This window comes from Sinohyriopsis cumingii, chromosome 18 (genome assembly GCF_028554795.1).
Source record: "Sinohyriopsis cumingii isolate HCF-2022 chromosome 18, ASM2855479v2, whole genome shotgun sequence".
In the NCBI taxonomy this organism is placed as follows: Eukaryota; Metazoa; Mollusca; class Bivalvia; order Unionida; family Unionidae; genus Sinohyriopsis; species Sinohyriopsis cumingii.
Genome location: NC_142978.1, coordinates 35,120,625 through 35,146,616, shown reverse-complemented (window position 1 = coordinate 35,146,616; position 25,992 = coordinate 35,120,625). Strand labels below are relative to the sequence as shown.

At 35.6% G+C, this 25,992-nt stretch overlaps 1 protein-coding gene across 1 annotated transcript in view; it reads right to left on the bottom strand.

Moving 5' to 3' along the window:
- LOC149776373 (uncharacterized) overlaps positions 1-25,992 on the bottom strand; it is a 75,517-nt gene that overhangs the window by 7,100 nt on the left and 42,425 nt on the right. Inside the window, exons 4-6 of the mRNA XM_089941297.1 lie at positions 15,446-15,680; positions 12,366-12,542; positions 11,280-11,437 (exon numbers count right to left, since the gene is read on the bottom strand). Coding sequence (XP_089797423.1) covers positions 11,280-11,437; positions 12,366-12,542; positions 15,446-15,680 — 570 coding nt within the window. The remainder of the gene's footprint in view (positions 1-11,279; positions 11,438-12,365; positions 12,543-15,445; positions 15,681-25,992) is intronic.

Below are 25,992 nucleotides of genomic sequence, written 5' to 3'. Positions count from 1 at the left end.
TATTTCCTCTCCACACGATTTGACGCAGTCATTATAAGACATGTCTGAAGACTCGTACCCGGATGAACTTGAAATATGTCCGTTTTTATATATCGACCGAAAGTGAAAGTGATGGAAGGTATTAAAAACTACGGGATAGGGAATGGGGGGCACTGAAGTATTGAATCTTTATTCTAACTCTTTAAATATTCTACACTTCCAAAACACTGAAGTATTGAGTCTTTATTCTAACTATTGAAATATTCTAAAACTTCCAAAGCACTGAAGTATTGAGTCTCTATTCTAACTATTGAAATATTCTAAACTTCCAAAACACTGAAGTATTAAGTCTTTATTCTAACCATTGAAATATTCTAAACTTCCAAAACACTGAGGCTCTATTATCTACTATTGGGTAAATCACACACGGTTCCTTCTCAGCGTTTGAAAATTAGCTATCCGTATCACAATCACCGAATCCTGTTTAATTATCAGTAGTTTTTTTATTTTGAGAAGCATTTCCCACGCATCTTATGTTGACTTGTGCTCCTTTCATTCGCCATCCTCATTTTTATGTAGCGATCATAACCCCTTTATGTTCCACAAATTTTATGAATGCTCGGTAATATAGCTTGATACATAAAGTATTGGACCATCAAGCTGCTAAGTCTGATTTGTATAGAGACATGTTGCAGATCTCAGTGGGTGTTTTCCAATCTTTCGATAGTAGAACAGCTTTTTAAGATATCTTGCAATTTCTTAGATTCCCAATAAAATAATAACAATTCATTTGAGTGATCCTCTGTGGATGTAGAATAATATTAGAAAATTCATTCGGCCGCGAAAAAAAAATCATTGCTTAGCTAAACTAACCAATCTTTCTTTACACTAGGCCAAATTCAGATATATTAGAAGCAGAGCTGTAAGTACTGCAAGAAGGCTGAGGTAGATATTTTAAATAGGCTATTTAGCTATATTGTCACTAGTATTCGGTCCGGTATAGGACTGTCTGCTGATAAAATATCTATGTCAGTTATTGCTGAGGACACATCCATGGCTGCTGATCTTTTCAACGAAGACCTACTTAAAATTAATTGATGGGCAAAGCAATAATTGGCTATTTTAATTCAAATAAAACCGAATCAATGACTAACCTAACCATTTCAAAAAGAACAAGGCCCAAAAAGTTAAATGAATTACACGTTGATTACGACTGTCACCTCGCATAAACATACGGGACTAACTTTCAATGAATCCATTTCTTTGCATACACATACACATGAAATAACTACAAAAGCCTGGACAAGGTTAGACATACTGCGAAGTTTGAAATTAAAACTTGACAGAAAGTCATTATAACTTCTTTATATCACCTCTGTAAGACCTCTTTTAGAGTACTAATGTTATCTGGGATACTTGCACCAAGTATGAAATAGATGAAATAGAAAAATCACAATCTGCATCACATGCTAGAATTTTGGAGGAGACGAAATGGGAAAAACTTTCAGCCAAGCGCTACAGACATAGAATGATAACGTTTCAAAATATATCATGGTATGGCTCTAGGATGCATGAGGTCTTTCAGGTTCAGGCGGTAACTAATATACAACTTTGTGATGGTACAAAGCTCCAAACGCCGTTGGGACAAATCAATACCAAAGTTTATTTTTTCTAATGTCTGCTGCAGAAGGGAATTTTCTCCCTTTATAGGTTCGAAACAACCCTTCGCTGCACTCTTATAAATGACACCTAATAATAAATCGAGGAAAAGTCGAAATTATTACTATCAAGGATAAAGAATAGCGTAAAATATGCACAGAAGAATTCGACTTGATTAATGCTTAATAAACAACGATCTTTACATGAACCGTTGGACACTTAGCAATAGACGTTATTGCAGTGAACCAGAAACCACAAAGCACGATCTTTTAGACTGCACTAAATATGTTACTCTCAGCTTTTCGAACAATAAGCATATTGCTCCATATCACAGATAAGGCGTAGTTTTTAACGAGTAACCTTTTGCAATTGATTAAGGTCAACTAGATGTTCAATGCGGTCCATAAGTACGTATTTGGACTGAATAGACTTGCATGACCATTAATGATGTCATCACGTTAAATTGTTATCTCTCCTGTATAAATATATATGGCCCAAGTTAAAGTTAACAGTCCTTGAAATCCATAAATCCCAACATCATCATATTTATTTGTTTCTTCTTTTTTCTTTCGTCTCTTCTCATTCGTTGATATGCAGTATACAGTAACGTACATGAGATATATATTAGTAAGCAAAGATGAAATACACATGAGTGGTTGTTGCTTCTGCATTCATTTGAAAAACGCTTTGATAAGATAAACAAAATTCCTTCTTTTTGTATAGATAGTAAAATGAGAAGTACACAAGTAATATTTAACTTGATTTGAAACCAAAGTTTAAAACAATGTTTATTACATTCAAGAGATGTATGCGGGCATCACTGTGAGATTTAGTTTCATTAGTTCTTGTTTAAAACATCTTCAGAATCGATGCTAATAGCTCGATGCTGATACGATAAAATCATCTTCGAAGTTATAGAATATACCTTCGATGGTGTTATATTTTTTCAAATCCATTTTATCCTAATCTCAATAATAGATAATATTCGAACATAAGCAAGGAACTATTGAGAAAAGAAAACAAAATATTTCTCAATAGTATATTTCTCGCATAAAAAGAGTTTATATGATTTTTTCTTTTCCAATTGTTAAGTATTAATTGGCATATTTTTTGAAGATTATTATTTTGTGTGTTTAGAAGTTTGAATCTGTACTTAATGATGCGCATATATCTATTTATATAAAGTGTGTACCAGCCCAGCTATACATCTGCAAACATACTGTTGGTAGAAAGTTTGATATAAAAGAACTGTGCCATGGAAGCAACGAAGTATAGCAATGTCACGGGTGGTTAACATAGTTCTCAGCTTGTGTCAGGCGTCTGACAGGTGGAGAAAGATTATGCCACGTCCATCACGGTAATTAATACTTGTAAATTTATTCCGGTAGTCACAATCCTGAAAGTTGAGCGACATAATTCTTAATATATGTTACTCCTTTCTGTTAACATTTTTGTTATCATTACCGTTCTTGTTGCCATGCGCATGGTGATCATTTTTTTGTTTCCCCTATTATCTGTCTTAATCCTCTCTTAATCATTTCAATCTGTAATGCAGTAATCTTTTCCTGTAATTTCTCTTGTTACGATTCCCAATAACATTCAGTCGTTTCAAAAAAGGTTGACAAAAAATAGTTATATTTTAAAACGTTTGCCTATCTAACATTGTCCTATACCCTAACCTTTATACAGTAACATTAGACCTACTGAATGTAAACTTTTCATACATGAACATCAGACCAACTGCATTTGAACCTTTTATATATTTACATTAGATATCTATATGTAAATTTTTTATACATTATTATCACATAGTAGGTATAGTTTTCCTATAGTATGTGCAGTTTCATATTTTTGATATTACCACATGTTAAAATATCACTTTATTTGATTATGATTGATCCAAATAAGCCCATAAAATTAATGTGAAGTATCCTCTTTACTGATTGGCTGGGATCGTGGGATAACGTTTTTAACCCCGCCTTCTGAAATTTTTGGTTTTGAATGAACATTTTTGGTGGCCATTTTTGAACTCGACTCGCGAAATGAAATTGAGGAAAAATTATCTCGGCTGTCTGAATATGGATATGTTACCCCTACAGGGGTTTGTTATGTCAAGTATAACAATATCATAATGCGAAAAATGGCGTAAAACTACAAGACAAGAACAATAATAAGTAAAACTAAGGTTATTGCTTATTTGATGGCGGGGTGGGCTGAGGGAGCGGTATATCCGTAACATAGATATAGAATCCACTTACAGAAGTAAATAAACTCACCTCTGTTCACAGAAGAATTAGGACATAAATGGGTCTCCTAACTGACAGAACTTTGTCCACCCACATCATCTTTACCCAGTAAATATGGGATGCAAATCCGACTCAAAAAGAAATGTGTTTACGTCTTCTGTACAGTCTATTGTTCAAGTTAAATACTGTAAATATCCGGTCACAAATGCATTGCAGTAAATGTGGGACTTTCTGCATCCAGTAATCCTATTTCACATAAAAATCGCAACAATGTAACGTTTAGTTCTGCAAGTGACATTTTAGTTTAACATTGTACTCTAGGCCTACTATTTACCGTATCAATGTGGCATCACATAGCATTAATCGTTCTGTTTTAAAAAATGATTTTGTCCTTATAAAATGTTCCGTTTATTCGGATGGAAGCGTTTTCTTTGATTTATAGTTTGTAAAAATGTGCAATCTACTTTTACTAGTTCAACTTTGTTTGGGACTATATTTTATGCACAACAAATGAAAGGTGCACCTTCTGTCAGAATGAACGAAATTATTCGTTCGTCTTTCTATCCAAATAATTTCCGCTGAAATAAAAACTATGTGATATATAGAAACTATGTTGCGGTTTGGGCCGAGACAAGGAAATCCCAGTCAAGGGTTTATATTATTTGTCTCCCCATGAGGCTTGCTCGAGTGGGGAGACACATAATATAAACCCGCGACTGAGATTTCCTTGTCTCGGTCCAAACCCCAACGTAGATTATTTTTCTCACCCAATATTTTCCTTTAAAGTAAAAAGAATTCTGCAATAGTGTTCACGTCCAATGTTTACATGCGGCGCAATAATGTAAATATGTTAATGAGGGCTGTGGTGTGACCATTGCGTTCGAAGTATACAGTTTATACGCGTGAGCAAAGAAAAATAACAACATAAAACGTCGCATAATAATGAGGTATTATCATATTTAATATATGGATGTTATATGAAATTGACAATAAATAATTAACATTTATTACAAGAAACTGTTTTATTTTCATCAGTTCCATTTTTGAAAAGTTATATTGTAAATAAGAAAACGATATTGGCTACTCAGCTCTACTGTACTGTAGTTATACTTAGTACAAGCTGTAACGAAGAGTAACATCTTTCTTTAGATTATTCATGGGTAATTAGAGATCTGTGTCACTATCGTATATAACTATTCTTTTCTTTGGAGGAGGTGAAACTGTGTGTGGCATACTTGTATTGTCCTTAATATTGATTGTAAAATTACCCCCGTGTATAATAGACCCTCCAAAAACGGACTCTAGCGGATAACCATGTGCTAAACTTTCAAGTTCACGGATTCTTTGAACATTTATTTTTAAGTCCTGGAAATATGGCAAGTGCTACAGTGAAATTTGCTTATGGATTAATGTGCTGACGGATAAATTATTTTTTCCGGCTGGTAAGTGTATTATTTGTCATTAAATATTGTAGGTATATTTTTGATTCAACCGGGGCACAGTGGAGATGCTTAACAACATTAGAAAAAAAGCATGCTTTATGTAACACTTTTCTGGCTGTTACTAAGTTTTCCGTAGTTGTTAAGAGAGTAGGGAGGCTCTGAAGTGTATTGGTCTATAATATATATGCATGGATAAGTGTTTTCTGTTATATTGTTCATTTCACACAGCATTGAGAATTTTATCCTACATGTAGCACATTTATTTTCAGGTCAGCGTCATTAAATGTAGCTAACAGTATATAATTTGTTTCACAAGAAGTATTCAAAACTAGTTAGGTAGCTTTAGCTACATTTAATGACGCTGATTTAAAAATGTATTGGGCTAGACCTGCATATAGGATAAAATTGACAACGCTGTGTGGAACCAACAAGCATAATACCAAAGAGCTCGACATCATATGCGTTTGTCTTTGTCTCTCTCGAATTGTTTTTGTATGGTGTGTTCTCAAAGATGGATTTAACTTAAGTTACTATGTTTTTGTTATATATGTGTTGCTGTTGTTGTTGTTGTTGTTTGATTTTGTACAACTACGTCAGGCACAGCAGAAGACAACAAGGGTTTCCTTTTTTAAAAGTAGTTCTGAGCGCGTGGACACCTTGACTGAGACGACTGGTCTGAGATGACTAGACTGAGACAAGAAAAGTAAGGCTAGCAAAACAAGCAGATTTCTCTGTCGCATGGGTGAGAAAAAAGAATCTCAAATGGGTTATGATTTAATATAAATTAATGAAACTCGTTGAATAATGTCCAGCTTTTGCGAACCTTGGCTCGCAAAAGCTGGACATTATTCAACTCCTTTCATAAATTCAATATTAAATCGTTACCCATTGTATATTAGATATACTAAATGTGATAATAAAAGATAAGGACAACACTTGATTTGGATGAAACATCTCCGCAAAAATTGTGAAATAACTGTAGAACTTTTAAAGTATCAATTAACACATATCCATCAGTTTTTTTCTAATCTGGACTATTTGTTTTCTTGTAAATTAAATTTGGACATAAAAGTATCTGTAGAAGACTATTTACATTTCAAATGAGTGCACATCGTTACAATCTCGAAACTAATTACAGAATTGTAAAAATACGTTTATGGGAACTTAAATGTCACACACACACACACTGATTTATTCAGGTGTAACTACTGTACATTAAATTCTAACATCTGTGCAAAAAGGGAAGCATGTAAAGAAATTTTTAATAGGTGACATGAAAGTATATTGTGTTGTTCTAAGTGCTTGAGGAAGCTTTAAGTGTTTGATCCGTTTTAGGCAGCAGTAGTTGTTCAGCTGTGTCCTAATACAGGTAGGTGTGATGAAAGTAATTAAAACCAAGTCGATGAAATATAAGAGCAAGACAGTTATCGTGCATTCGCTGGCAAACGCAGATTAGCCGAAAAGTTACTTATTAAAGAATTCTAGGCTTTAAACTTTTAAAACAAAGATAAACGTGTATTCTTTCATCAACTAACGCTTGTTTAAATCCTAATTCTCCTAGAAAACAGCAATACTGCATTGTAGTATTACGATGCACACTATAAATGCTGAAATATCGCAAGTACCCGTGCTTCAGTATGTCGATGCTGTTACGACTCTATGGTCACAAACTTAAATAACAGAAAAGAACCTACAAGTTTTGTTAAACTTAGCTAACAATTTAATTATCAAAGTAATAAACGAAAAACTTGAACGGAATTTACAGTATACTGAAGTGATATCCAATTAGTCCTTGTTTAGGTCTATGAAAATCCAAAACGAAAGAAAAGTCCTTTATAATTGTCAATACCGGAAATGTACTGACCCTCCAAGAACCGTGACGTCGACAAGATGGCGTTGTCCAGAATTCTTTAGAATAATTTATATCAGTTCCAGAATAATATCAGAGTTAAAAAAATGAGCACGTTTCATCAGCACTGAACAGTCCAAACAAATGTTTTTCCTCATGAAAAATATCTAAGTGCAACATAAAATACGTCTGCAGACATACACCAGGAACACAGAAATGTGAACGACTCCATAAATCAGAACGAAACTGAACGCTTAATGTTTCCTTAATGTAGACCCCATGTGACAACATAGACTATTGATTTTTGACAAACTAACTATATGCACATGACCCTGCACAACCAATGGGAATCCAGGAATCCACAGAATTGTTCTGGAACATCGATATCACATCAGTCACTGTGAAAATACGTTTTAGGCGCCATTTTAAGTCTTATTATTTAATTACGATTATTATTACTAATTGTCAACATGTACGTAAACATCTATTTATAGATCTTACGTAATTTCATTTTTTAACAGACAAGTTACGTACACAATTTAACAGAAAATACTATATACAGTTTAAGACCATGAATATAAATTAAATAAATTCACATACCAGAAGTTACAAAAATATAGATATACATAACAATAGAACCCTAGTATAAATGCTATAGAGCAGGCAACATAGATAAATAAGGGCATGGAACAAGAAATTGCATCTATATATAACGGTGCATGTAACGAATCGACAGCATTTGAGTTGTTGTTTAGCACCCTACAAATAAATGTTTGCACTGACTTCTGTCGGTATTACTGATTATCATGTCATTTGTAATTCTCGTTGATAAACTTTTTTAATTTGATCATGTTTCTTCAATATATGATATACCTGACCTAAACCTCAACTGTATTCATATTATAAATTCTTTCGTGGTCATTGTTTCGTAACGGATTGCTGGACCGAACATTTTTGGCACTGACACTTTTGCTTATGTACATTTCTTCTAGATGTCCAACTATGAAAATAGTGTCTTCTGTTTTAAATACAGAGATAGAAGTATAACTTGCTCTCGTAAAACCACCCCCTGCAAACTGGCCAAGTAGCACAACTATTTCATGTACAATGCATTGAACTTTGAATTTACACACAATCTCTGCATAGAAACAAAACACTGTTTAACTATAAGATCTTATTTGATTTCAAAAGATTGAAGGGGAGGGGATACATAGAAATTATAAAGTAAGGGACAGACGACTTACTGAACGGTCGTAATCTGCCATTATAATTCGCTGCTTAACGTAGTGTGATCTCTACCCAGCCTAGTAAATCTTTCCAACGAGTCTGGTCTAGGATGTACAAAGTATATCAGACATTTGAAAGAATACGTGCAAGTACCATACTAAGGAGTATGTTGATGGAAAATTATTAGGTCAGTATTTAATTTTACTAAGTTGTCTTTACAGCAGTTCGATGAAACCAGGTGTATGTTATCTGACAACGTATCTTCACACAAGCAGAGATTGCATCCAACGTTATTTTGAGGCTTGAGTTCAACGGCAAAAGATTCCACTGAGCTACGTTTGAAACCTATCATCAATACGAGGCTTTGATATATCAGTCTGACAGTTAAATGTGAAAATTATACCTCAGAAAAATATTGAGAGAAAAAACTTAAGGAATAGTTCTAGAGGATAGGTAAATAGACTAACAGACAGATTGATACACAGTTACAGTGAGATATATTATAGAATATATCAACTGTACTTAGAATATGGCCTTAAATTAGGAGTTTTGTTCACTAACACACAATATCACGATAATATAACTTTACTGATCCTACATAAATTTCACCGATCCTGCTAAACATCACAAAGAAGCGAGTTCAGTTTGTTATTTAACAGTTATCATTCATTACCATCTTAATATCCCGAATAAATAGTCAAGCTTCTTCAATACGCTCTTCTTCACAGATGCCGTAATTTGCTCTCTGCTTCTGTAGAACCAACTTTCTGTTTTGATTTCACGTATCCCTCTGCAACTATGTGCAAGAGACTTGCGTTGTGTGATTCCATGGACTATATATAAATATTGTTATACACAACAAAGAATGTACTTTCGAATTTCTCCGAATATACAGTGCGAAGTGTCCAGCAACATTGCATATCTTGGGTCGTTCGTCAGCTATGTGCGAAAATTGTCCAATCATTTCTGGTACTTTTTCCACCCTCTTCCATTGATCATATTTGCGAGTGTGCACTATTGTCGTAATCTAATTTATGCCGCTTCAGTGGCGGCTGCACCCCTTTCAAATACTTTCAAATATATTTTACAGATGTCACCGCGCAATGCACTTAATGTTTATCAGCAATGATATAAATATTAAAACACACTGATATAATCCTGGAGTATTCGTCTAATCCGATCGATGAATTCTAGCTACGGACCCTACACCTTCATCATTAGTAATGACATCATTGATTGGGGGCAGTACACTAGTCTAGTTCTACATACATGAAGACTGAGGTAACAATTTATTGTACCTGGTCTGGGTATCGGTAGGTACTCGGTTAACACAAGAAACATTATTTAACCATCAAAGGAAAATGCTGGCTCACCACCACTTCGTATCTGCTATGACAAGTGACCGGCCGTAACTCTCACTCTCAAAACGGATTAATGACTGATGGGCTTGACTGATCTGCCAGCAAAATCACTAACCGCAGGATAGCGAATTAGCGCAAATTTCGAGTTCTGGTAACATGATTCGGCTGTAAATATTATTCTTTGAAAAGTTTGAACATCTGTCTGAGAGGAGACTGGTTTTATATTTCATATCCAGCAAGCAAAAAGAGGAAGCAGCCATCTGAAAATCGTACAAATTCTATTAATTGCCTCAATCACTTGAAAGTTACAGAAGGTTAAAAGTACAAGACTATGAGACTTGAGAATTTTGTGGCCAAAACTATATTGTACATACAGAACTGGTTGTTGTTTCAATTGCTTAGTCATTATAGCGGACATTAGGAGATAATTTGAATATCATAGCGGCAAGATAAGAGGAAGGAGTTCCTATATATCATCCTTATTAAAAGAATAAAAATATAAATACGATGGTAAGAGAATATAAACAAAGAACCAGGACACAAAAGTGCACGATTTCAATTTCATTTATTAGTCGATAAGTAACAAATATAATATAGATCAGACTGACTCTTTCTCTCCTTCCTTCACGCTCTCTGCTCTGTCTCTTCATCTCTCAACCATTTGAGTGGTTATGTCTGTGATGCCTCTGTGTCAATGTACATGGCCAAGGAATATACAATCTAATTGGACGGGATTTTAGCACTAATACGGTACGCTGGTAGCAACATGGAATGTCATCGATTAGCGGTCACATACCCTTCGCTACGTAACTGAAATATAAAAAGAATACGCATTTTAGCACCAAGAATGACTGACTGACTGACTGAATGAATGAATAACTGAATGAATGAATGAATCAATCAATCAATAAATGAATGAATATCAGAGTGTTTTTCTACTGGTCCAACTAAAATTGTAAGATTGTTGAGGTTTGAGAGCTTGAGTAGATTATGCGTTTTGTTACATAAAATGTGAATGATCTTGGTGGCCGAGTGTTCTAAGGCGTTCGCCTTAACAGATCACTGACATCTCACATCTGCACATGCAAGCTCGAGTCTCGGCTCGATAAACTTGGACATGTCACTAAGCTTGCCAGTAGATTCCCGTCGGTTTATGTTTCTTCCATGGAATTTTTCTCCCTCAAATACGCGGAAAGCCATGTATAGCATGTGTTCCTTTGCGCAACCATACACTACACGAATCTTTGTTGTGTCTTGGCACTTTGTGCCGATATTCGTACTAATTGTGTAAAATTGTATTGTGTAAAAAGGGTGTTCAGATAATATAGGGACAAATAAGACATATCCATTGCTTATAATGAAACTGAACAAGAAAAAAAAACTTATTTCAAGTCTAATCATAGTATTTACTTTAAATCTTTTGAAATTTGTAAATATCACTTCCAAATAGTTTTAATCAGTGACGACATTTATATTCATAAGCTAATTATAGAGGGTAAGTGTAAAATAACATTACTTTCAACAAAAGCTCTGATGCGGACTTGTGTTGGGTATACTGTTTGGCAGTGATGATCAAGATTTCTGTAAATCCTCTGGAAATCCCACGCTGTATCATCTCCAGGCAAGCTTTCTCTAGATCCTTGAATCCGAATTGGACGGCCCCACAGAGTATACCTGAAGAATAAAAAACACGTATAGTAACATCTTAAGAGACGGTATAAAGTCTGACTTTCTCTCAGTTTGACTTTCACAAGGATATATATGTTATTCGCAAACCTTTGAAATCAACTGCCTTCGTAGCATGAAAAACGTCATTAAATGGCAAAAAATCTTGATCAATGCACCAAGCATTTTATTTGTTTACGATTGCTAACGAAATCAAGGTGGGACTTAGTTTTCTTTTTTTACAGTTTCAGTTTTAGAAATGCAGTTTATATATCATTGTGACAAGGTTTCCAAGCAACAATATAGAGGGTTAAGCACTAGAGCACAGTCTTTCCTTACTGATTAAAATCGTGATCTGCGACAAAATGGAGGTCTTTAACACACAGAGAGAGAGAGAGAGAGAGAGAGAGAGAGAGAGAGAAGTGGATGATATAGCTTTTCGTCTTAACCTCATAGCCTTTAAATAATTGTTTCACTGTGAGATATTTTTGAATGGATAAGTGCTACAGTCGACAATTAAGAGCGAAACGGCTTTAGCGTATTAATACGCTACATGAGCGTGTGCGATTTTATTAGCTGGTGAACTTTAAATCTCACTTTTCAGTTAATTCAGTGCATTGTATGTTGTACTGTTAGAAAATGTAGTATTTAGTACCATTAGTTTTCAATAAATTGGTGAATGACACAGTCGTATAAATATCAACGGCAATAAGACAACTCTGGCTGACAGACTGCCATAATGTAATTTAAGAATAATACAGAAAGGTAGCAATTTAGCAAAACCACAGTAACTTACTTCCTATTACTTAGATTCTATATTATATATATATATATATATATATATATATATATATATATATATATATATATATATATATATATATATATAGTTAAAGGATACCCACCTACGACAGTTTCCATCGTAATACTGACAGACCCAGAGTGAACAAACTGGATCAGCCGACGGAAGACATCTGTGTTGTACGTCGGGACGGGGACTTCTAAATGCTGGGACGTCCTGGAGCATTTTTTGTTCTTGCGTGGTGTCGACTTCTTGGGTGTGCGGTTCATCTCTGCATTTTTCAAACGCTTCAATATCAAACGGTAGAAAGACCTGAAATCGAAAAACAAACATTTTAAACCACGAGACCTCCCTAATATCGAGTGTGGTCTCAATTATACGTATTAGCATTGTCTAGGATGTCTAAGGTGAGGAAGCTAACAAGTTCCCTATTCACGTATAAGTCCTTTATAATTCACGTATAATTCCTATATAACAATTTACTGAATTATCAATAATAAACGAATGTTTTAGCTTGTTAACAATTGCTAAATATTCTAGCCTAAATAATAATCATAAGGATTTTCATATGGGAATTACTTATTGTCATTCAGGAGTATCGGGTCACTAACATTACTTGATGTGAAACACCGCCGCCTGTGATGATTACTATCATAATTAGTTATATAAAATAGTATTTTTAAAGCTATAGTAAGTGTGTGAATCAAACCGTAAACTGTACAAAGCTCCTGCATATAGTAGCATTTATATATATATATATATATATATATATATATATATATATATATATATATATATATAAACGATTTTAGAAAGATTTTTAAGAAAATGGTACCTAAAATATGCTATTTCCATCCGCGCAAATCCACGAGATTTCATAAGAAATTAATGAACAATCGAGAAAAAATAATTTCTGAGAGCGTACACCGCCAGATGACCTCGAATGGAAAATGGTAGGCAAAATGTGCTCTTTCCAGCCCCGTAAACCTACGATACATCACAAGAAAAACTGAACAACCGAAACCAATAGTTCAATTTTTCTCTCGAAAATCCAATATTTCAGTATCATTTCTTCCATTTGTATGAAATGGAGGATATTAGTTTTAATGTTCATAGCCGTGTATTTTTCCAACTTTGTGACGATTTGCTCGTTTTTGGATAGATAATTTGGCACAGTTCAGAAATATGAAATTATTATTATTATTATTATTATTATTAAATAAGAACCCTCCCAGTTCCTCTCGAATGCCTCAATCCCTCAAAGGCCTCTCACTCAGGTAAAGTTGTCGGTCCGTGCTCTTCTTTATGACAATTAGTCTCCCCTCAAAGCTCAAAGTGATGAAGTTACGATATTGGCAAACTTATTTCTACGTAGTTCAGATAATGGGACGGTTAACTGTCACAATCAAAAGTTGCCGGAAAGAATAAAAACAGAGAACCCACTACGAGTTAAATATGATTTTGGTGGATTTTGTAGAGTTATGTTGTATGTCTCTAGTTCACTTCTCTCTAAGCATATTAAAGCATTTTTTTTTTGAAGTTGTAGAAGTACTAAACCAAACAGAACAACACTTAATAATCATATACAGGCCATACAAAGTTCTATTATATACGAAGAAATCAGTTTCAACGAGTCCTTAATTGACGAACGTAATTGTTGATTGTCTAGTCTCCACGAGTTATTGTTGGCGCTAAAGGGCTTCCTTCTCAAAGGATATTGTAATAAATTTGGAGTATGCGCATTTGGTTATAGCGCTTTTTTAAAGGTATTCTTAGATGTGTGTGATTACTTGTGTGATTATTGGAATTCGTTGCAATGGAAATATTCCTAAGCCCGAACTAATTAGCCAATTACTAGGTGTAGACGTCACGGAGTGAAGTGTTAGTGAGTTTCCATGAAGCCATGGTTCACTAGTAGTGAATTTAGGTCAAAACCGAATGTGTGTCCCTGGAATACCATAGTCCCTATTAAAATCTAGTAGTGCACATTAGTGGTGTGACTGCAGTGGCAGTATTTACAGTAGGAAACCGGTAAATTGCACAAAGGCAAATTAAGAAGGGACTCAGAAGATACCGTTTATGTCGCGATGGTGCGAATGTGATGCAGATGTACTGGCGAAATGTGCCTGGAAACCATGGATTGACCGGCCTAATGTGGCGTAGTTAAAATAGTTCCCTGTGATGGGGGATAGTTATATAGTTTCTACGGCGTGAACTGATGGCGGTACGGAAACCTAACGAAGAGAAACCTTGCAGATGTGCGGTTGATACATATTTGGCAGGTTGTGAGATCTGTGGTCTTGCATTGATTAGAGTAAAATTTATGTAGAGAACGGCCACGTCGGTCTTTCTAATTTACAACTGAACTTGTACGGAAGTCTTTGGAAATTTTGGGTAAACTTATGATTTCTAACGAGAACCGCACCAGGGTTTGACACCGCTCGGTCAAGTAAAGATCCCTGACTTGTAACAATATATATCATTTTCCAAAAAGGCTTATAAGAATTAATCGTTTTCAAACCAAGTTGAATCATGGGATGTCTACATGTGGGAAAGTCCTCTAGTCTAAACTTTGAATCAAATAGACGAGATGTATTTGTGTAATTGCAATTTATTGAGAGTAGAACAAAGTGTAGTTAAAACTGGTCAGTGGAGATTTTGAGCATGTACAATTTTGTTATGTAGAGACGGATTTAGATCAAAGAACAATTTTTGATAGCGTCTAGAGTCTTATAAGAATACATACCCTTATATTTACAAGAAGTGTACTTTTTAAACTCCGTCTTAAACACTATCAGATGGGGTGAAAAGTCATATAGTACGGTATAGTTGTATTTTTGTGTGTCGATCGAGAAAATGATCTGAAAATGCGACGTGAATCCTTAAAGGAGATGTTGCTCTACTGTAATAAAGAGGAGTCTACAGATGTGATGAATTTATGGTCGAGGCATTGAAGATGAAACCATAACAATCGTGCTGGGTTTTAACTTTGAAAAACCTCTGTGATAAAAACGGGTGGGGTTTTGTGTCAAACGAAGATTCTAAAATGTATCATTGCTAATTGAGTTTGAGATTTACCACCCTTGCTACCTTGTCTGAATAAATTTAAATTATGAAAACAGGCACACTTTTCTTCCCACTTCCTTCCCAACCACCCGAAAATAATGCTTGCCTTTATTTTAACAGTCTAATACTCAAATGAGTTTGTTATGTACCTGCTTCTCGTCCCAATAACGGCCTTGACCCCATAGACTGGAACCTTGTTTTCTCCAACCAGAAATTTAACGTCGCATAACTCTGGAAATTCAGTGATGAAACTCAGGCTGTGGCCTAGCGCGTGCAGGCTCCGGAAGTGCATCATTTCAACTTCATTTGTGCAACGTTCTCTGTTCTTAGATGATTTGACTGGTTCAGTATCAGACACGTCTGTAGACTTGTAACAGAATGAACCTGAAATATGTAGATTTTTATATCAGGTGTATATCGATTATGAATGACAGTGGTGCAAGGTGCTTCGAAAGGAAAATGGTTCAGAGAGCTACTGAGTTTCTTTATGAACCATTGAGAAATCTAAAATTGTTCAAAATTATGAAACAAAATGTAATATCGATAACATCCTTGTTCTGAGGAAGATTTCTATCAATCCTTTGATCATTCATCTATACTCAATTTTCATCGAATTTATAACGCATGAATATTACTTAATTTGTACCTAGTGTCTACCTATTTGACCATTCCTGCAGACGGAAAGTACTCTCTGAACTGGCCGCCATTTTGTACCAGAATCCATGAAATATCTTAATAGAATGGATTTATTCCAAGTGTGGATTCGAAATCTCATAGCGGCCATTACATTGTAAATTAAGCTATGAAGCAATGCTACATGTCTGAGGCATGATGTCCCAGTGCTAGACATCACTATAAACTGCCACACTGCAGACATCGTAGCGATATGACTGAAAAATTGTTAAAGCTACGTTAAAAATCCAAATCACACACACACATGAAGCTATGGTGTTCAGAAAGATAAAGAAATAATGCAAACTCATCGTGTTGTTGATATGGACCAATAGTAAAATTTAATTCACAATTGTGTAATTAAGACAATGCAAATAGCTTCTTTGATGTGCTGAGAAATAAGTCATTTTCTACCGACTTTTCTAGGTCAAAATTCAATGAAAATGCGTAAGCAGTCAAAATTCAATGAAAATACGAAAGCTGTCTTTCTAAAATTTATAATTTTACTACAAATTTAAATGTATACAGTTTTGGTCCGGTGTTACGCCCTCGACCTCGTGATACTAATACCGGATGCCAGTCTGTTAATAATACAATATAAAAGCCTCTTTTTATCATACAATTGAAAGCGTTTATTGCGACTGAATCAACTTTGTGACAATATTTGTACTCTCCAGTTAGGCTGGGCAAAAATGTTTTTATTCCTACAAATGCAACCACTAACTAATTGATTTTTTACTGACAATAAAATCATCATATCGGGAAATGGGAATTAACTGTACACAAATCGTAATATGTCACGAAAATTAAAATCAGACTTGAAATGTAAATCCCATTGAGTAGGTCTATAAGGAGATTATTGCGAAACCTGGTTTCAGTTGAATATGTTTCTAAGGTTCGCCTGAAGCAAAACTCACCTAGAAGGAGGTAGGCAAATAATTATTGTCTAAATTAATATGGTCTTAGATGTAACTAAAGGCTTTTTTTCTAAAGTGTAAACTTTTCATTTAAATTTCATTCCGTTATTTAATGATCAAAGAAGGAACAATTACCAAAACAAAACAAAACAAAAAGCAATTTTCTCTTCTCATCTCAATAACCAAACTTAATTATCAACTGTTAGGAATGTAAAAGTGTGACAATATGCTATTTGCTCTTAATATAATTGAAAACATTTCGGATTCAGACAGACAGACAGACAGACAGACATAACAACATGTTTCTTAAAAAGAGATCTATTAACTAGTACTGCTGCCTCTTCAACTACCATCAGCTATAAAAGCGATATTCTACAGTATATTGTTACAATTACCATTAGATGGGCAGGCCCATATCTCCATTTGGTCAAAGTCCAACAATGCTGCCCTGGATTCAGATTTCTCCATTGTAAGATGTTAAACAGTTATCCTGACAAAACTCGAAATACAACTGTACAGCTTTATGAGCCAATGCAAGAAATACACTTTTGAGTTTTGAGTCGGATTTTATGCTGGTATGGATGACAGACTATGCTACCTTTTGACAAGATGATAAAAGTTACTCTGCGAGAACATTGTCTCAGAAATTATCAAAAATGCATAGTAGCAAAATCTAGTGTGCTCCTATCGCTTTTTGAGAACCTTTGAAGTATGCCAATGTCTCGAGTAGTGACAGCTCACAACTTAGTGTCAGATTTCTGACAGGTGACCGAAAGGTGAGAGCCCATAATTGTGACGGTAATTAGTAATAGACAATTAATTCAGGTAGTCGCAATAATTAAGGCTAATTAAACATACACTTGCTGGATTCTTCCTCTTTTTTTTTTCTTTTCTGATTTTTTGAAAGGTAAAACGCTTTATTTCGATTATAGGTTGTTGTTGTTGTTGTTGTAGGGTTTAACGCCATTTTTCAGCACACGATAGGCTATACATGGCGGCCAGTATTAATGGTGGAGGAAGAACCCGGGAAATCCCCAGAAAGAACCATCGACTCTAGAGAAGCTACTGGCAAGCTCTCTCACATACCCACAATGGCTGAATTCGAGACTAAAAATACCATGATGTGTACAATGAAAACATTAAAAATGTAATAGGCAATTCAGCTATCTATTGATATCTAACTCAAACCCTGGTTGAGGGGCCGTGTTAAAAGTATGAGAAATTGTTGCATTAGTTACTTTATTCAACAGAAACTTTGCTAAAATAGTATTGTATACCAAACATTTATACCAAGATATGTTAAAAGCCATAGTCTTGCAGACAGCCATGTAATAACATCGTTTAATGGTGGGAGACAGTATGTTGTGGAAAACTTGATGCAATACATATTTATTATGATTGGATGTGTGTGGACGTTTGGGGCTTACCATTACGCCATGGGTTAGATGTTGTTGTTGTTGTTGTTGTAGGGTTTAAGGCCGTTTTTCAGCACACGATAGGCTATACATGGCGGCCAGTGTTAATGGTGGAGGAACAACCCGGGAAAACCCCGGAAAAAACCACTGACCCACGAGAAGCTACTGGCAAGATCCGTAACGGAGAGCGCGTTAGACCACTCGGCCACTCGGCCACTCGGGGCCCCTCGATTATAGGTAACACCTGCGCTATTGTTATTATTTTTGTCGCAATCATTGAAAAGTATTAATATCATCACAGTTATTAATTCGTCAGCTGTTTTTAAAATCCCGAAGAATCGTTTGAAGCTCAAAATAGGTTTGTGCAAGAGGGATCTCGCATTAGTTGATAACTGGTCAAAAACAGACTCCAGATGACATCGCCAAACAATTAGTCAACAAATAAGAAAAAGAGTGACTAGAGACCTTTGAATGAGATTGTCACGGGTGATCTAACCTGGATTAGCCATTTATTTTTAAATCCGACTCAATAGAAAATAATAAAATTAGGATAGAAGAAAAGTAGCAGAAACCACATAACGCGCGATCTAGTCGGACAGACAAGAGAGCATTATTCGCATATTGCCCCCCCCCCCCCCCTTATAAAAAGAAAAACAGTCATCCGAGTACCTGTGCCTGACTCATCTGGTGCCACTGGACATTTTGTATGCCTACAACGTGTTAACAAAAGTTGTTGAATAATATTAAATCACCATACCGGGTACTGGTAATCGTTGTATCCATCTACCCCATGTCATCGTTTAGAACGAGTTTTGTTTCTGATGAAAGGTGCAGCACTCACTGTTTCTTTAAATAAGAGAGTAATTCGGAATTGATTTTAAACCATCTGTGGATATCATTTTTAATCAAACATTTTGAAGGATGTATTTTAATTTAAACCATATTTATTTCAGTACCTTTGTCAACTTAAATATGATTATGGGAATTCATTTAAAAATACGAGCTCGTTATATCACTTATCTCCTACAGTAACAAAGCACATTACATCATAAATCCGGGTCATGGTTAAAAAAGTTTATAAAAGGTACAAACAAGAGTTATATAAAAAAAAATCATACAGATAGTAGTACAAAAGGAAGATGAGACAAAAGGTGATGATTTATGTTGACAAACTGTATCTTATAGTCATCAAAAGGAAATTTTGCCCATACAAAAATAATTGCGTGCTTTTTATTTTTTTTTTAGAGCACATAGGATTGCCATAAAATAAAGTTTTAGTTGTGAGAGTATACGGGAGTGCACAGAAAATGTTCTTTCTCATATGAGAGTATTTTGGACAGTCTAAAATAAACTGACATGCCGTCTCTATTTCACCACAGAAGCAAACCTTAAAGTTAGATATAGGACGCGTTTTCTATTCATTTTCTGTGATTTCAATGAAATATCTATATTTTTCTAAAACCATGTGTTCGTAGGAAGTAAAAGTCGAAATTAGAGTATTTCTCATAAAGAGTGAAGGATGATGTCCCGGTTCACATTTTGTATTTATTTAGTTTGTTTGGTATAAACTTAAGATGTCGTTGATTAGTCCATGATTGGATTTGGAAAACCTCTTCATTCAGACCTCATGCATCCATGGCTTGATTCCACACCGTATTTAACAATGAAGTATCGTCTGCAAGTAGTCTTATACATGTTGTATGTAAATAATATAATTGATCTAAGTTACAAATAAAATTGGTCCAAGTATAGATCCTTTAGATACACCTGCTCCAATACCCGCTTTGGGTCCGTGCTTCTATAGTTATAGTTTGTATCTGATTATAACACTCTTATAAAACTAGACTAGTCTACAATTGATAAAAAGTGTCTGAGTTATAAAATTATGACATTATTCCAGACTTTGTAGAATACATTAGTAATATCACAAAAAACTCAATTTGTTTCGCCTTCCTCAACTGTTGTAAAGAACATTCCTTTTTAAAAAGGAAAGGCTTGCATCAGGACATGGTAAAGATCGACTTTCTTTTAGATAATACAAGTAACAAAGAAAGAGGGTGGATCAAGAAAGAAATTAATTCGTCCGATTTGAATATTGTGACACGTATACTTATACCCAAGGAAGTCACTGTAATTTACCCAAGGAGACTGTAACGTTTAACAAATGATAATTTAATTTGGCTGTTTGAACCAGACTTTAATCCAGCGCATACATTGTCATGGAAGACGCATTTTGGTATAGTGAACTCATATAAACTGTGTGATTTCTCCCCCTCCACCCCCCAAGAAAAAACCCTAAAAGAACCCCACCCCTAGCAAACCTGGGCTGATTGAAATGAAACCATCATAAATACAGTAGGTGCATGTGTTCATGAATTTAGGATTGCTTGACTGTCAGGATTATGTGTGACCAGTCCGGAATGGTGGACCGAGACCTTGTCTGACGTAATGATTATTCATATTTTCCCTCGATTTTACCCATGTCAAGATAAAAGCATGTGTACATATACGTCTTTTGACCATATTGTGGGTATCAAACCACAAAAGCCCAATAATTAACTAAACAATGGTTGGTTTGTTTTGTTTTGTTTTTTGGTGGTTTTTTTTAGAGGGGAGGGCTTTGTTTTTCTTTCTTGCTACGCATGTATGTGATAAATGAACTTGATAGTAACTACGAAACTTTGAGACTGATGTAAGAAAATAGACTATGTCTCAAATTATCCAGGGTAGCTTGATTTCTATGAGACGTGTATATTAGTTTTATGTAAGAAAAATAGACAATATCTCAAATTATCCAGGGTGGCTTGATTTCCATGAGACGTATATATTATGTTCATGTAAGAAGTTGACGGTCAGATTATATACAATAGTATGACCATCATAAATAAAACGAGACTTAAGTCATCTCTAAAACTGACAAAGATGACACACTTTTATTAGTGAAAAATCTTGATCCCAAACTATTAAGAACTTGTGTGTATTGAATTGAAAATCAAGGTACGGACTAAAATGCAACAGCAATAATAATAATAATAATAATAATAAAATTTTAATCATTATCGCCATCATCGTCATCACAGTAATTATCAAAATTATCTTAGTTCTAATTCTGTTTTTATTCGTTTTTTATTTTACCATGGAAATAATCATTCTATTATAATGATAGATATATAACCAAGCTCACTTCTTTCAATCAATTTTAATTCTCCCCACATAGCCAGTTCTACAATTCAATAAACGGATACGAATACAAATTAAAAAATTTATTTGTTAGAACTGGGCCACCATGATTCTACTCTAAAAAGAAAAGAACTCACATGTGCGACGTTTTCCACTATTTTAGCTAATTTTACTGGCAATGAGATGTGTTGTTTTCATTCACACAAGTAGTAAGGTGGGATAGATTAGCGTCAATGGGAATTAGCATTACAGAGACCCCTGGGACAGATTAGCGTCAAGGGAAATTTAACATGGAGAAAAATCGTGGGTCAGATTAGCGTCAAGGGAAATTAACATGGAGAAAAATCGTGGGACGGTTTAGCGTCAAAGGAATTTAAACAGGGTGGGACTTTATAGCGTCAAGGGAAATTGAACATGGGAATAGAGTGTGGGTCTATCTAGGGACTAGGGGAATTTAACATATGGAAATTGAACATGGTGGGTCTGTATAGCGTCAAGGGGAATTGAACATGGTGGGATTGTCTAGGGACAATGATGGTAGAGGGTCAAACACAACAGAGACAGAAACATACATACACTAGTACAAGCGTGAGATTTATATATAAAGCATTACCAAGACCTGAAATCTTGCTGGGGTGTTCAAAAATTTGCATAATTGTAATGATGCTATAAATAGCTATAATCAAGGAAATGCTCAACGACAAAATGGATGTGACTAAAAGTAACGCTAAAATGTCCCAGAATTTAAAGGAAAATAAACATATCCCCGAAAATTAAGTTACAATGGTTTAGACTAAAATGGATAAAATTAGTAACTACTTACAATATCAACTTCTGTGACGATCGTGAATAAATACCTATGTATCTAATCAGCTGAAATTCCTATGAAATCCCACTATCTATTTATAGCTCCAACTTGTGGGTTTTTCCTTTGGAAAATCCCACTATCTTTTTATAGCCTCAGCTTGAGTGACGTTCCTGCTTATGAATTCCAGTATATATGTATAGCTACAAAATGTGGAAATCCCCAAGTCGATATTTATAGTCTCAAAATTTCCAGCGTCAGTGACGTCACTGTACTGAACACTAGGGGATCAATGGCAACAGTGTTGCAAGTGGCTGACCTGAATACGCGCTACTGTAGGTAGGTAGGTAGAGTGTATCTGATAGGGATAAAGTGAGTTTTAAAGGGACAAACCGAGACCAATACTCACACACACACACACACACACACAACGTACGCGCGCAGACACACTCAAACACACACACACACACACACAGAGGGAAGAGGAAAAAACAAACCCCAAATATACTATCCACACTCGGGAGGAAAAAAAAACAACCAAATATACGATCTGCACAACGTACGCGAACACACACACACACACACACACACACACACACTATAAAATGGATAAAATTAGTAACTACTTACAATATCAACTTCTGTGACGATCGTGGATAAATACCTATGTATCTATAATCAGCTGAAATTCCTATGAAATCCCACTATCTATTTATAGCTCCAACTTGTGGGTTTTTCCTTTGGAAAATCCCACTATCTTTTTATAGCCTCAGCTTGAGTGACGTTCCTGTTTATGAATTCTAGTATATATGTATAGCTACAAAATGTGGAAATCCCCAAGTCGATATTTATAGTCTCAAAATTTCCAGCGTCAATGACGTCACTGTACTGAACACTAGGGGATGAATGGCAACAGTGTTGCAAGTGGCTGACCTGAATACACGCTACTGCAGGTAGGTAGGTAGAGTGTATCTGATAGGGATAAAGTGAGTTTTTATAGGGACAAACAGAGACCAATACACACACACACACAAACACACACACACAACGTACGCGCGCAGACATACGCACACACACACACAAACACACACACACAGAGGGAAGAGGAAAAAACAAACCCCAAATATACTATCAATACAGAAGGGAGATAACACAAACCCCAAATAAACTATCAACACAAACGTACGCGAACGCATACAAACCCCAAATATACTATTCACACAACGTCGCTAACGCATACAAACCCCAAATATGCTATCCACACTCGGGAGGAAGAAGAAAAAAACAACCAAATATACGATCTACACAACGTACGCGAACACACACACACACACACACACACACACACACACGCACACACAGAGGGAAGAGTCAAAAACAAACCCCAAATATACTGTCAACAGAGAAGAGAGATAATACAAACCCAAAATAAACTATCCACACAAACGTACGCGAACACATACAAACCCCAAATATACTATCAACACAGAAGGGAGATAAAACAAACCCCAAATAAACCATCCACACAAACGTACGCGAACGCATACAAACCCCAAATATACTATTCACACAACGTCGCTAACGCATACAAACCCCAAATATGCTATCCACACTCGGGAGGAAGAAGAAAAAAACAACCAAATATACGATCTACACAACGTACGCGAACACACACACACACACACACACACACACACACACACACACACGCACACACAGAGGGAAGAGGAAAAAACAAACCCCAAATATACTATCAACACAGAAGGGAGATAATACAAACCCCAAATAAACTATCCACACAAACGTACGAGAACACATACAAACCCCAAATATACTATCAACACAGAAGGGAGATAAAACAAACCCCAAATAAACTATCCACACAAACGTACGCGAACGCATACAAACCCCAAATATACTATTCACACAACGTCGCTAACGCATACAAACCCCAAATATGCTATCCACACTCGGGAGGAAGAAGAAAAAAACAACCAAATATACGATCTACACAACGTACGCGAACATACACACACACACACACACACACACACACACACACACATACACACAGAGGGAAGAGGAAAAAACAAACCCCAAATATACTATCAACACAGAAATGAGATAATACAAACCCCAAATAAACTATCCACACAAACGTACGCGAACGCATACAAACCCCAAATATACTATTCACACAACGTCGCTAACGCATACAAACCCCAAATATGCTATCCACATTCGGGAGGAAGAAGAAAAAATCAACCAAATATACGATCTACACAACGTACGCGAACAAACACACACACACACACACACATACACACACACAGAGGGAAGAGTCAAAAAGAAACCCCAAATATACTATCAACACAGAAGGGAGATAATACAAACCCCAAATAAACTATCCACACAAACGTACGCGAACGCATACAAACCCCAAATATACTATTCACACAACGTCGCTAACGCATACAAACCCCAAATATGCTATCCACACTCGGGAGGAAGAAGAAACAAAAACCAAATATACGATCTACACAACGTACGCGAACAAACACACACACACACACATACACACACACAGAGGGATGAGGCAAAAACAAACCCCAAATATACTATCAACACAGAAGGGAGATAATACAAACCCCAAATAAACTATCCACACAAACGTACGCGAACGCATACAAACCCGAAATATACTATCAACACAGAGTGAGAAGTAAAAGTTTTTTGAAAGCACCTGAGCCCTCACCTGCAATGACCAACTCTGCCAAACACCTACACCCCACTCCCCACTCCCAACACTACAAAACCCATTTAACCCGTTATTTTATGGTATCAGTGTGTGATTTAGGAAACATCAAGACACAAAATGATGGATGAATAGACTGACTATTGTTTACCGACTTGCATGCCTAAAGAGCATGCGTGAAGGAAAACATCCTTCCATTTCAATTCTAACTAAAACATGATCCAGAGGGATAGAGAGGGGTGAAAGAGCACAATTTCATAAAGTGTGAGTAAAAACAAAACACGCCATCCTTATTATACAATGTCAAGACCACGAGACACCTACGTTTTCTTTCTGGTCTATTCTCTTTTAGAAGGTAGTATGAAATTTCACATCAGGGCCAACGCATCGGCTCACATTTTCAATTTTTCCATTTCCATGTCTTTACTGGCACAAGTTCTTCATCATCTTCAATTTCTTCTTCTTCTGAATCCCTCTTCTCTGTTTCGTCTTGTTTTTGTTTCTTCTCTTTTCTCGTAGGGCACTCTGAATTCCAGTGTCCTTTCTCCTGACAACGATATTAGGTATCTTGACTTTTGTCTCTCTTTCTTAGACGAAGCAGGTATTCTGGAGACAAATACCCATTTACCTTTGCAGATATAGCAAACTTCATTAGCACTTACACACTTTCGTATGACTCTCATCAAATCAACGATCAAAAGAGTAAGTTTTGTTGCCACTTTCGCATGTGAATTATGCTTTCGTATGACTTTTAGCAAATATTTGACCAGCAGGTCGATCTGTGCTGACTCTTCCATCTTCTTGATCGTTTGAGAGCGAAATGAATACTCTGACGCTAAGACACTCTCCTTATATACAGGGACCTGCTGCGTATGAAACCTAGTCAAATGTAATTTTGCAATAAGATGAAACGATTTCATTGAGGAAGTAAAAGGCAATGATGTACCGTATC